The sequence below is a fragment of the Dendrobates tinctorius genome, unplaced genomic scaffold (assembly GCF_039654945.1).
Source record: "Dendrobates tinctorius isolate UK_male_01 unplaced genomic scaffold, ASM3965494v1 ptg000206l, whole genome shotgun sequence".
Classification (NCBI taxonomy): Eukaryota; Metazoa; Chordata; class Amphibia; order Anura; family Dendrobatidae; genus Dendrobates; species Dendrobates tinctorius.
The window spans coordinates 4112270-4124974 of NW_027361873.1; the positions used below are offsets into that span (position 1 = coordinate 4112270).

The 12705-nt window shown below is 47.6% G+C and overlaps 1 protein-coding gene across 5 annotated transcripts in view; it reads left to right on the top strand.

Moving 5' to 3' along the window:
* Positions 1-12705, top strand: part of TPCN1 (two pore segment channel 1) — a 153284-nt gene that overhangs the window by 99431 nt on the left and 41148 nt on the right. For all 5 annotated transcript variants that reach the window (XM_073554121.1, XM_073554120.1, XM_073554123.1 and 2 more), the window contains one exon: positions 340-393. In XM_073554121.1, the coding sequence (XP_073410222.1) occupies positions 340-393 (54 nt within the window). The remainder of the gene's footprint in view (positions 1-339; positions 394-12705) is intronic.

Sequence of the window (12705 nt, forward strand, 5' to 3'; positions counted from 1 at the left end):
AGGTGCAGTCTCTGGCTGAATAGTGATTAAAGGGTTGTTCACTATTTGGACAACTCCGTCTGAATCCTCATGTTTCCTCCTTATAAAATAATAGCACACTCGCCTTCTGATTCCGGTGCCGTTTCAGCAGTGTTGGCAATGTCTCTCCTGGGGATTGTGTAACATTATGTCATGCCATCCCTGGGGCCAATGAGCGCTGGCTTCACTCTCTCTGCCTACGGATGAATCACATTCATCCGAAGGAAATGAGAGAGCTGCAGTTCATATATATTATATAGTGAGAAAAAATTATTTTTTCCTCTAAAATCTTTGTTTTCTGAAGGACTTTTGTCTTTTTAGGTGGCAGCTTCTTTCCTCAAGGTGTTCCCTGGAGCTACATTGTCTTTCTAACAAGTAAGTCTTAATATAGAACCGGAAGTTCAGATCTAGAGGTGGAATAGTAAAGACGAGTGGAGAAGTCCAGATGATGTTATCAGTCTCTTTATCCCAGTCAATGGCATGTAAGGTAACCCCAAATAAATAACTCTGCCCCCCATTCCATATCAGACCTTTAGATTAATGAAGGTAAGATTGGAGCAAAGACAAATTGCAGTGCATTAGGTTTTAAGTACTTTTAGGCCATACCCTTCCTAAAAGAGCCAAGGAAGGATTGGTACTTTTTAATCCTGTCATGTTTTGTGAACTAACCAGCAACAGACATACTTTAGACCTCTGCAGGGCAGTGATATATTATAGCAATGCCCTCTGGTTAAAAAGCAGCAGAACTGGCATTGGGTACCGTATGGTTGCCTTGGCAACAGGATCATCCTGTTTGATCCAGTATCTCCTGCAGCTGACTGGAATTTTAATTTTGTCTCTTTAAATGGAGTAACCGATCAAGTAAGTGATCAGAAAATTACCTGTTGTTTAAATCATTTTTATATTTAACTAGCTGAAGAGCCCGGCGCTGCCCGGGCATAGTAACTAACTACGGTTACGGTTAGTTAGTGTGCAAAGCTGAGTGTATAGCCCCGCCCACGCCGCATAGCCACATTCACTATTATATCCCACATCATCCCATCAGCCAGAGTTACCGGACTACTACCCCTAATATCCCATAACGTCCCGTCAGCCAGAGCCACCGGACTACTAATATCCCACATCATCCCGTCAGCCGGAGCCACCGGACTACTACCCCTAATATCCCACATCATCCCGTCACAGCCGCCGGACTACTACCCCTATTATCCCACATCGACCCGTCAGCCAGAGCCACCAGACAACTACCCCTAATATACCACATCATCCCGTCACAGTCGCTGGACTACTACTCCTAATATCCCACATCATCCCGTCAGCCATAGCCACCGGACAACTACCCCTAATATCCCACATCAGCCAGAGCCACCAGACTACTACCCCTAATATTCCACATCGTTATATATATAAAGCTGAGTGTAGAGCCCCGCCCACTCCGCATAGCCACATCCACTATAATATCCCACATTATCCCGTCAGCCAGAGCTACCGGACTACTACCCCTAATATCCCACATCATCCCGTCAGCCAGAGCTACCGGACTACTACCCCTAATATCCCACATCATCCCGTCAGCCAGAGCTACCGGACTACTACCACTAATATCCCACATCATCCCGTCAGCCAGAGCTACTGGACTACTACCCCTAAAATTCCACATCATCCCTTCAGCCAGAGCCACCGGACTACTACCCCTAATATCCCACATCATCCCGTCAGCCAGAGCTACCGGACTACTACCCCTAATATCCCACATCGTCCCTTCAGCCAGAGCTACCAGACTACTACCCCTAATATCCCACATCATCTGGTCAGCCAGAGCCACTGGACTACTACCCCTAATATTCCACATCATCCCATCAGCAGAGCCACCAGACTACTATCCCTAATATCCCACATCATCCCTTCAGCCAGAGCTACCAGACTACTATCCCTAATATCCCACATCATCCCGTCAAAGCCAGTAAAAGTAGATTAGTGAAATTGTACAGAAACATGGTTCACTAAGATCCCAGGTCAATTGCTCATGGATGTACAGCATCTGTATGCAGTATAGTATCATATTTAATGAGTTGTTATGGGAAAAGTATTACGTGTTATATTATTATTATTATTATTATTATTATTATTTATTGTTATAGCGCCATTTATTCCATGGCGCTTTACATGTGAGGGGGGTATACTTAAAAACAAGTACAATAATCTTAAACAATACAAGTCATAACTGGTACAGGAGGAGAGAGGACCCTGCCCGCGAGGGCTCACAATCTTCAAGGGATGGGTGATAATACAGTAGGCGAGGGTAGAGCTGGTCGTGCAGCGGTTTGGTCGATCGGTGGTTACTGCAGGTTATAGGCTTGTCGGAAGAGGTGGGTCTTCAGGCTCTTTTTGAAGGTTTCGATGGTAGGTGAGAGTCTGATATGTTGTGGTAGAGAGTTCCAGAGTAGGGGTGATGCGCGAGAGAAATCTTGTATGCGATTGTGGGAAGAGGAGATAAGAGGGGAGTAGAGAAGGAGATCTTGTGAGGATCGGAGGTTGCGTGCAGGAAAGTACCGGGAGACGAGGTCACAGATGTATGGAGGAGACAAGTTGTGGATGGCTTTGTATGTCATGGTTAGGGTTTTGTAATGGAGTCTCTGGGCAATTGGGAGCCAGTGAAGGGATTGACAGAGGGGAGAAGCTGGGGAATAGCGGGGGGACAGGTGGATTAGTCGGGCAGCAGAGTTTAGAATAGATTGGAGGGGTGCGAGAGTGTTTGAGGGGAGGCCGCAGAGCATGAGGTTGCAGTAGTCAAGGCGAGAGATGATGAGGGCATGGACTAGGGTTTTTGCAGATTCTTGGGTGAGGAATGAACGGATGCGTGAAATATTTTTGAGTTGAAGTCGGCAGGAAGTGGAAAGGGTTTGGATATGTGGTTTGAAGGAGAGATCAGCATCAAGGATTACTCCGAGGCAGCGAGCTTGTGGGACTGGGGAGAGTGGGCAGTCATTTACTGTAATTGATAGGTTCGTAGGGGGGGGTCACGTGAGATGGGGGAAAGATGATGAATTCTGTTTTGTCCATGTTGAGTTTCAGATATCTAGTGGAGAAGAAGGATGAAATAGTGGACAGACATTGAGGGATTCTGGTTAGTAGGGAGGTGATATCTGGTCCAGAGATGTAGATCTGTGTGTCATCAGCATAAAGATGATACTGAAAGCCATGAGATTCTATGAGCTGTCCCAGGCCAAAGGTGTAAATAGAGAACAGCAGGGGCCCTAGGACTGAACCTTGTGGGACTCCGACAGATAGGGGGCGAGGTGAGGAGGTGGTGTGTGAGTGGGAGACGCTGAATGTCCGGTCTGTTAGGTATGATGAGATCCAGGAGAGGGCCAAGTCTGTGATGCCGAGGGATGAGAGGGTCTGTAATAATAGGGAATGGTCCACTGTGTCAAAGGCAGCCGACAGGTCCAGGAGGAGGAGGACAGAGTAGTGTCGCTTGCTCTTGGCAGTTAAGAGGTCATTGGTGACCTTAGTAAGGGCAGTTTCAGTGGAGTGGTGTGACCGGAAGCCAGATTGTAAGCGGTCGAAGAGGGAGCAAGAAGAGAGATGGGAGGACAGTTCAAGGTAGACGTGTTGTTCCAGTAGCTTGGAGGCGTATGGGAGAAGTGATATAGGGCGATAGCTAGATACAGAGGATGGGTCAAGAGAGGGCTTTTTGAGGATAGGTGTGATGGAGGCATGTTTAAAGCTTGAGGGGAAAACACCAGTTGTTAGTGATAGGTTGAAGAGATGGGTTAGGGTTGGGATGAAGACTGTGGTGAGGTTTGGGATGAAGTGGGATGGGATCGGGTCGAGTGCACAGGTGGTGAGATGTGATCTTGAGAGTAGAGTGGAGAGTCGATCTTCTGTAATGGTGGAGAAGTTGGTTTTGAAGGTGGAGGGCTGGGAAGTCGGGAGGAAGGGCTCTGGGGGTTGTTGACCAAAACTGTCCCTGATGTTATCAATTTTCTGCTTGAAAAATGAGGCAAAGTCTTCAGCTGAGATGAGTGGGGAGGGAGGAGGTGCTGGGGGGCGGAGGAGAGAATTGAAGGTGTTGAATAACTGTTTAGGGTTGTGAGACAGGGAGGATATGAGAGATGAGAAGTAGGTTTGTTTAGCTGTGGCGAGTGTGGTCTTGAAAGTAGTGAGGGACTGTTTGAATGCGATGAAATGCTCGTTGGAGTGGGATCTTTTCCATCTGCGCTCAGCAGCCCTGGAAGCTCGCCTCAGCTCTTTGGTCAGGCTGGTGTGCCAGGGCTGTCTGTTGATTTTGCGAGTTTTGGTATGTGTAAGTGGGGCAGCGGATTCCAAAGCTACAGCTATTGTGGTGTTATATAGAGCGGCAGCGTCATCCGCATTGTGTAAGGAACTTATATCTGTAAGAGGGAGGAGGGATTCGGAGAATGAGTGTAGGTCAAGGTGTTTAAGATTCCTGCGAGGGTGTGAAAGTTTGTGGGGTGGGGATTGTAGACATGGAGTGAAGAGGGAAGAGAATGTGAGCAGGTTGTGGTCAGAGAGAGGAAGAGGTGAGTTAGAGAGGTTAGATAGGGAGCAGAGGCGGGTGAAGATGAGGTCCAGTGTGTGGCCATCTTTGTGGGTGGCTGTAGAAGACCATTGAGTGAGGCCGAAGGAGGAAGTGAGAGATAGAAGTTTAGTGGCAGCTGAGAGGGAAGTGTCAATGGGGATGTTGAAGTCGCCCATGATGATAGTAGGGATGTCCGCGGAAAGGAAATGAAGTAACCAGGTGGTGAAGTGGTCAAAGAAGGTGGTGGCTGGCCCTGGGGGGCGGTAGATGACAGCCAGTTGGAGGTTGGAGGGGGAGTAGATGCGCACAGAGTGCACCTCAAAGGAAGGGAGGGTAACAGAGGGTGGCAGTGGGATTGGGGTGAAGGAGCAGGTATCTGACAGGAGAAAACCAACTCCTCCACCATGTTTGCTGCTGGGGCGGGGGGTGTGAGAAAGGTGGAAGCCGCCATACGAAAGTGCAGCAGGAGAGGCTGTGTCAGAAGGGGTGAGCCAGGTTTCGGTGATGGCGAGGAAGGAGAGTTTGGTAGTAACAAAAAGATCATGGATGTAGGAAAGCTTGTTGCAGACAGAGCGAGCGTTCCACAGAGCTCCTGTTAGTGGGACTGGGGAAGCGGGGGCTGGGTGAATGGGTATAAGGTTGGAGAGGTTACGGAAGGTTGTGATAGAGTGTGGATGGGAGGTAGAAATGACTGTGGGAATGTGGTGAGGAGGACCAGGATTTGGAGAGATATCACCAGCAGTGAGAAGGAGCAGAGAAAGTGTTAGCAGGTGGGAGCAGGAGAGGGCATGAGGGGGCTGTCTGTGTTTGGAGACAGAGGATTGTATGTTAAGGAACAGTTTTGAGGCGGAGGTGAGGTGGATGGGGAGGATTGAAGAAGAGATGAACAGTTCCTTACTAGGAGTAGGGATTAGGGGAATTAGCAGAAAGTGAAGGATTATTGGGGTGAAAGTGAAAACAAACAGAAACATTGTTTACAGTGACTGTGTCCAGTTACCTTCAGTTCCCTTCTGGTTCAATTCTGGTTTTAATTCTTAAATTAATCTTCACACTTCTAGCACACACTTATAGCAATCACAATGCAGACTGAAGTCTATGCAGACTTGTACTCTGCAATATATGTACAACTAAGTGCAGTCAGGTGTGAAGCAGAGAGGAGTGGTCTCTGCTCATCTTGGCCAGACAATTAAGAGTGGACCAGATGTATATGATCAAGCCAGAGTAAACAAGGTCATAAATAACACTGGGGTAAGCTGGGGTTAGCTGAAAGGCATACCATGTGAATGCTAGGTGCAGAGGCAAGTCTATGTGCAAAGCTGGGTGACGCACTGTGTGTCCTTCATAGACAGACAGCAGGAGAGCAGGAGAGCTGGGTGGATGGACATACCTGTCGGAAGAATAGAGATGCTTGTTAGAGTGCGATGGTGGCAGGTAGCAGGGCACAGTCTGTATTCATCCTTCTGGTTTTAATTCTTAAATTAATCTTCACACTTCTAGCACACACTTATAGCAATCACAATGCAGACTGAAGTCTATGCAGACTTGTACTCTGCAATATATGTACAACTAAGTGCAGTCAGGTGTGAAGCAGAGAGGAGTGGTCTCTGCTCATCTTGGCCAGACAATTAAGAGTGGACCAGATGTATATGATCAAGCCAGAGTAAACAAGGTCATAAATAACACTGGGGTAAGCTGGGGTTAGCTGAAAGGCATACCATGTGAATGCTAGGTGCAGAGGCAAGTCTATGTGCAAAGCTGGGTGACGCACTGTGTGTCCTTCATAGACAGACAGCAGGAGAGCAGGAGAGCTGGGTGGATGGACATACCTGTCGGAAGAATAGAGATGCTTGTTAGAGTGCGATGGTGGCAGGTAGCAGGGCACAGTCTGTATTCATCCTTCTGGTTTTAATTCTTAAATTAATCTTCACACTTCTAGCACACACTTATAGCAATCACAATGCAGACTGAAGTCTATGCAGACTTGTACTCTGCAATATATGTACAACTAAGTGCAGTCAGGTGTGAAGCAGAGAGGAGTGGTCTCTGCTCATCTTGGCCAGACAATTAAGAGTGGACCAGATGTATATGATCAAGCCAGAGTAAACAAGGTCATAAATAACACTGGGGTAAGCTGGGGTTAGCTGAAAGGCATACCATGTGAATGCTAGGTGCAGAGGCAAGTCTATGTGCAAAGCTGGGTGACGCACTGTGTGTCCTTCATAGACAGACAGCAGGAGAGCAGGAGAGCTGGGTGGATGGACATACCTGTCGGAAGAATAGAGATGCTTGTTAGAGTGCGATGGTGGCAGGTAGCAGGGCACAGTCTGTATTCATCCTTCTGGTTTTAATTCTTAAATTAATCTTCACACTTCTAGCACACACTTATAGCAATCACAATGCAGACTGAAGTCTATGCAGACTTGTACTCTGCAATATATGTACAACTAAGTGCAGTCAGGTGTGAAGCAGAGAGGAGTGGTCTCTGCTCATCTTGGCCAGACAATTAAGAGTGGACCATATGTATATGATCAAGCCAGAGTAAACAAGGTCATAAATAACACTGGGGTAAGCTGGGGTTAGCTGAAAGGCATACCATGTGAATGCTAGGTGCAGAGGCAAGTCTATGTGCAAAGCTGGGTGACGCACTGTGTGTCCTTCATAGACAGACAGCAGGAGAGCAGGAGAGCTGGGTGGATGGACATACCATGTGAATGCTAGGTGCAGAGGCAAGTCTATGTGCAAAGCTGGGTGACGCACTGTGTGTCCTTCATAGACAGACAGCAGGAGAGCAGGAGAGCTGGGTGGATGGACATACCATGTGAATGCTAGGTGCAGAGGCAAGTCTATGTGCAAAGCTGGGTGACGCACTGTGTGTCCTTCATAGACAGACAGCAGGAGAGCAGGAGAGCTGGGTGGATGGACATACCTGTCGGAAGAATAGAGATGCTTGTTAGAGTGCGATGGTGGCAGGTAGCAGGGCACAGTCTGTATTCATCCTTCTGGTTTTAATTCTTAAATTAATCTTCACACTTCTAGCACACACTTATAGCAATCACAATGCAGACTGAAGTCTATGCAGACTTGTACTCTGCAATATATGTACAACTAAGTGCAGTCAGGTGTGAAGCAGAGAGGAGTGGTCTCTGCTCATCTTGGCCAGACAATTAAGAGTGGACCATATGTATATGATCAAGCCAGAGTAAACAAGGTCATAAATAACACTGGGGTAAGCTGGGGTTAGCTGAAAGGCATACCATGTGAATGCTAGGTGCAGAGGCAAGTCTATGTGCAAAGCTGGGTGACGCACTGTGTGTCCTTCATAGACAGACAGCAGGAGAGCAGGAGAGCTGGGTGGATGGACATACCTGTCGGAAGAATAGAGATGCTTGTTAGAGTGCGATGGTGGCAGGTAGCAGGGCACAGTCTGTATTCATCCTTCTGGTTTTAATTCTTAAATTAATCTTCACACTTCTAGCACACACTTATAGCAATCACAATGCAGACTGAAGTCTATGCAGACTTGTACTCTGCAATATATGTACAACTAAGTGCAGTCAGGTGTGAAGCAGAGAGGAGTGGTCTCTGCTCATCTTGGCCAGACAATTAAGAGTGGACCATATGTATATGATCAAGCCAGAGTAAACAAGGTCATAAATAACACTGGGGTAAGCTGGGGTTAGCTGAAAGGCATACCATGTGAATGCTAGGTGCAGAGGCAAGTCTATGTGCAAAGCTGGGTGACGCACTGTGTGTCCTTCATAGACAGACAGCAGGAGAGCAGGAGAGCTGGGTGGATGGACATACCATGTGAATGCTAGGTGCAGAGGCAAGTCTATGTGCAAAGCTGGGTGACGCACTGTGTGTCCTTCATAGACAGACAGCAGGAGAGCAGGAGAGCTGGGTGGATGGACATACCATGTGAATGCTAGGTGCAGAGGCAAGTCTATGTGCAAAGCTGGGTGACGCACTGTGTGTCCTTCATAGACAGACAGCAGGAGAGCAGGAGAGCTGGGTGGATGGACATACCTGTCGGAAGAATAGAGATGCTTGTTAGAGTGCGATGGTGGCAGGTAGCAGGGCACAGTCTGTATTCATCCTTCTGGTTTTAATTCTTAAATTAATCTTCACACTTCTAGCACACACTTATAGCAATCACAATGCAGACTGAAGTCTATGCAGACTTGTACTCTGCAATATATGTACAACTAAGTGCAGTCAGGTGTGAAGCAGAGAGGAGTGGTCTCTGCTCATCTTGGCCAGACAATTAAGAGTGGACCAGATGTATATGATCAAGCCAGAGTAAACAAGGTCATAAATAACACTGGGGTAAGCTGGGGTTAGCTGAAAGGCATACCATGTGAATGCTAGGTGCAGAGGCAAGTCTATGTGCAAAGCTGGGTGACGCACTGTGTGTCCTTCATAGACAGACAGCAGGAGAGCAGGAGAGCTGGGTGGATGGACATACCTGTCGGAAGAATAGAGATGCTTGTTAGAGTGCGATGGTGGCAGGTAGCAGGGCACAGTCTGTATTCATCCTTCTGGTTTTAATTCTTAAATTAATCTTCACACTTCTAGCACACACTTATAGCAATCACAATGCAGACTGAAGTCTATGCAGACTTGTACTCTGCAATATATGTACAACTAAGTGCAGTCAGGTGTGAAGCAGAGAGGAGTGGTCTCTGCTCATCTTGGCCAGACAATTAAGAGTGGACCAGATGTATATGATCAAGCCAGAGTAAACAAGGTCATAAATAACACTGGGGTAAGCTGGGGTTAGCTGAAAGGCATACCATGTGAATGCTAGGTGCAGAGGCAAGTCTATGTGCAAAGCTGGGTGACGCACTGTGTGTCCTTCATAGACAGACAGCAGGAGAGCAGGAGAGCTGGGTGGATGGACATACCATGTGAATGCTAGGTGCAGAGGCAAGTCTATGTGCAAAGCTGGGTGACGCACTGTGTGTCCTTCATAGACAGACAGCAGGAGAGCAGGAGAGCTGGGTGGATGGACATACCATGTGAATGCTAGGTGCAGAGGCAAGTCTATGTGCAAAGCTGGGTGACGCACTGTGTGTCCTTCATAGACAGACAGCAGGAGAGCAGGAGAGCTGGGTGGATGGACATACCTGTCGGAAGAATAGAGATGCTTGTTAGAGTGCGATGGTGGCAGGTAGCAGGGCACAGTCTGTATTCATCCTTCTGGTTTTAATTCTTAAATTAATCTTCACACTTCTAGCACACACTTATAGCAATCACAATGCAGACTGAAGTCTATGCAGACTTGTACTCTGCAATATATGTACAACTAAGTGCAGTCAGGTGTGAAGCAGAGAGGAGTGGTCTCTGCTCATCTTGGCCAGACAATTAAGAGTGGACCATATGTATATGATCAAGCCAGAGTAAACAAGGTCATAAATAACACTGGGGTAAGCTGGGGTTAGCTGAAAGGCATACCATGTGAATGCTAGGTGCAGAGGCAAGTCTATGTGCAAAGCTGGGTGACGCACTGTGTGTCCTTCATAGACAGACAGCAGGAGAGCAGGAGAGCTGGGTGGATGGACATACCATGTGAATGCTAGGTGCAGAGGCAAGTCTATGTGCAAAGCTGGGTGACGCACTGTGTGTCCTTCATAGACAGACAGCAGGAGAGCAGGAGAGCTGGGTGGATGGACATACCATGTGAATGCTAGGTGCAGAGGCAAGTCTATGTGCAAAGCTGGGTGACGCACTGTGTGTCCTTCATAGACAGACAGCAGGAGAGCAGGAGAGCTGGGTGGATGGACATACCTGTCGGAAGAATAGAGATGCTTGTTAGAGTGCGATGGTGGCAGGTAGCAGGGCACAGTCTGTATTCATCCTTCTGGTTTTAATTCTTAAATTAATCTTCACACTTCTAGCACACACTTATAGCAATCACAATGCAGACTGAAGTCTATGCAGACTTGTACTCTGCAATATATGTACAACTAAGTGCAGTCAGGTGTGAAGCAGAGAGGAGTGGTCTCTGCTCATCTTGGCCAGACAATTAAGAGTGGACCATATGTATATGATCAAGCCAGAGTAAACAAGGTCATAAATAACACTGGGGTAAGCTGGGGTTAGCTGAAAGGCATACCATGTGAATGCTAGGTGCAGAGGCAAGTCTATGTGCAAAGCTGGGTGACGCACTGTGTGTCCTTCATAGACAGACAGCAGGAGAGCAGGAGAGCTGGGTGGATGGACATACCATGTGAATGCTAGGTGCAGAGGCAAGTCTATGTGCAAAGCTGGGTGACGCACTGTGTGTCCTTCATAGACAGACAGCAGGAGAGCAGGAGAGCTGGGTGGATGGACATACCATGTGAATGCTAGGTGCAGAGGCAAGTCTATGTGCAAAGCTGGGTGACGCACTGTGTGTCCTTCATAGACAGACAGCAGGAGAGCAGGAGAGCTGGGTGGATGGACATACCTGTCGGAAGAATAGAGATGCTTGTTAGAGTGCGATGGTGGCAGGTAGCAGGGCACAGTCTGTATTCATCCTTCTGGTTTTAATTCTTAAATTAATCTTCACACTTCTAGCACACACTTATAGCAATCACAATGCAGACTGAAGTCTATGCAGACTTGTACTCTGCAATATATGTACAACTAAGTGCAGTCAGGTGTGAAGCAGAGAGGAGTGGTCTCTGCTCATCTTGGCCAGACAATTAAGAGTGGACCATATGTATATGATCAAGCCAGAGTAAACAAGGTCATAAATAACACTGGGGTAAGCTGGGGTTAGCTGAAAGGCATACCATGTGAATGCTAGGTGCAGAGGCAAGTCTATGTGCAAAGCTGGGTGACGCACTGTGTGTCCTTCATAGACAGACAGCAGGAGAGCAGGAGAGCTGGGTGGATGGACATACCATGTGAATGCTAGGTGCAGAGGCAAGTCTATGTGCAAAGCTGGGTGACGCACTGTGTGTCCTTCATAGACAGACAGCAGGAGAGCAGGAGAGCTGGGTGGATGGACATACCATGTGAATGCTAGGTGCAGAGGCAAGTCTATGTGCAAAGCTGGGTGACGCACTGTGTGTCCTTCATAGACAGACAGCAGGAGAGCAGGAGAGCTGGGTGGATGGACATACCATGTGAATGCTAGGTGCAGAGGCAAGTCTATGTGCAAAGCTGGGTGACGCACTGTGTGTCCTTCATAGACAGACAGCAGGAGAGCAGGAGAGCTGGGTGGATGGACATACCTGTCGGAAGAATAGAGATGCTTGTTAGAGTGCGATGGTGGCAGGTAGCAGGGCACAGTCTGTATTCATCCTTCTGGTTTTAATTCTTAAATTAATCTTCACACTTCTAGCACACACTTATAGCAATCACAATGCAGACTGAAGTCTATGCAGACTTGTACTCTGCAATATATGTACAACTAAGTGCAGTCAGGTGTGAAGCAGAGAGGAGTGGTCTCTGCTCATCTTGGCCAGACAATTAAGAGTGGACCAGATGTATATGATCAAGCCAGAGTAAACAAGGTCATAAATAACACTGGGGTAAGCTGGGGTTAGCTGAAAGGCATACCATGTGAATGCTAGGTGCAGAGGCAAGTCTATGTGCAAAGCTGGGTGACGCACTGTGTGTCCTTCATAGACAGACAGCAGGAGAGCAGGAGAGCTGGGTGGATGGACATACCTGTCGGAAGAATAGAGATGCTTGTTAGAGTGCGATGGTGGCAGGTAGCAGGGCACAGTCTGTATTCATCCTTCTGGTTTTAATTCTTAAATTAATCTTCACACTTCTAGCACACACTTATAGCAATCACAATGCAGACTGAAGTCTATGCAGACTTGTACTCTGCAATATATGTACAACTAAGTGCAGTCAGGTGTGAAGCAGAGAGGAGTGGTCTCTGCTCATCTTGGCCAGACAATTAAGAGTGGACCAGATGTATATGATCAAGCCAGAGTAAACAAGGTCATAAATAACACTGGGGTAAGCTGGGGTTAGCTGAAAGGCATACCATGTGAATGCTAGGTGCAGAGGCAAGTCTATGTGCAAAGCTGGGTGACGCACTGTGTGTCCTTCATAGACAGACAGCAGGAGAGCAGGAGAGCTGGGTGGATGGACATACCATGTGAATGCTAGGTGCAGAGGCAAGTCTATGTGCAAAGCTG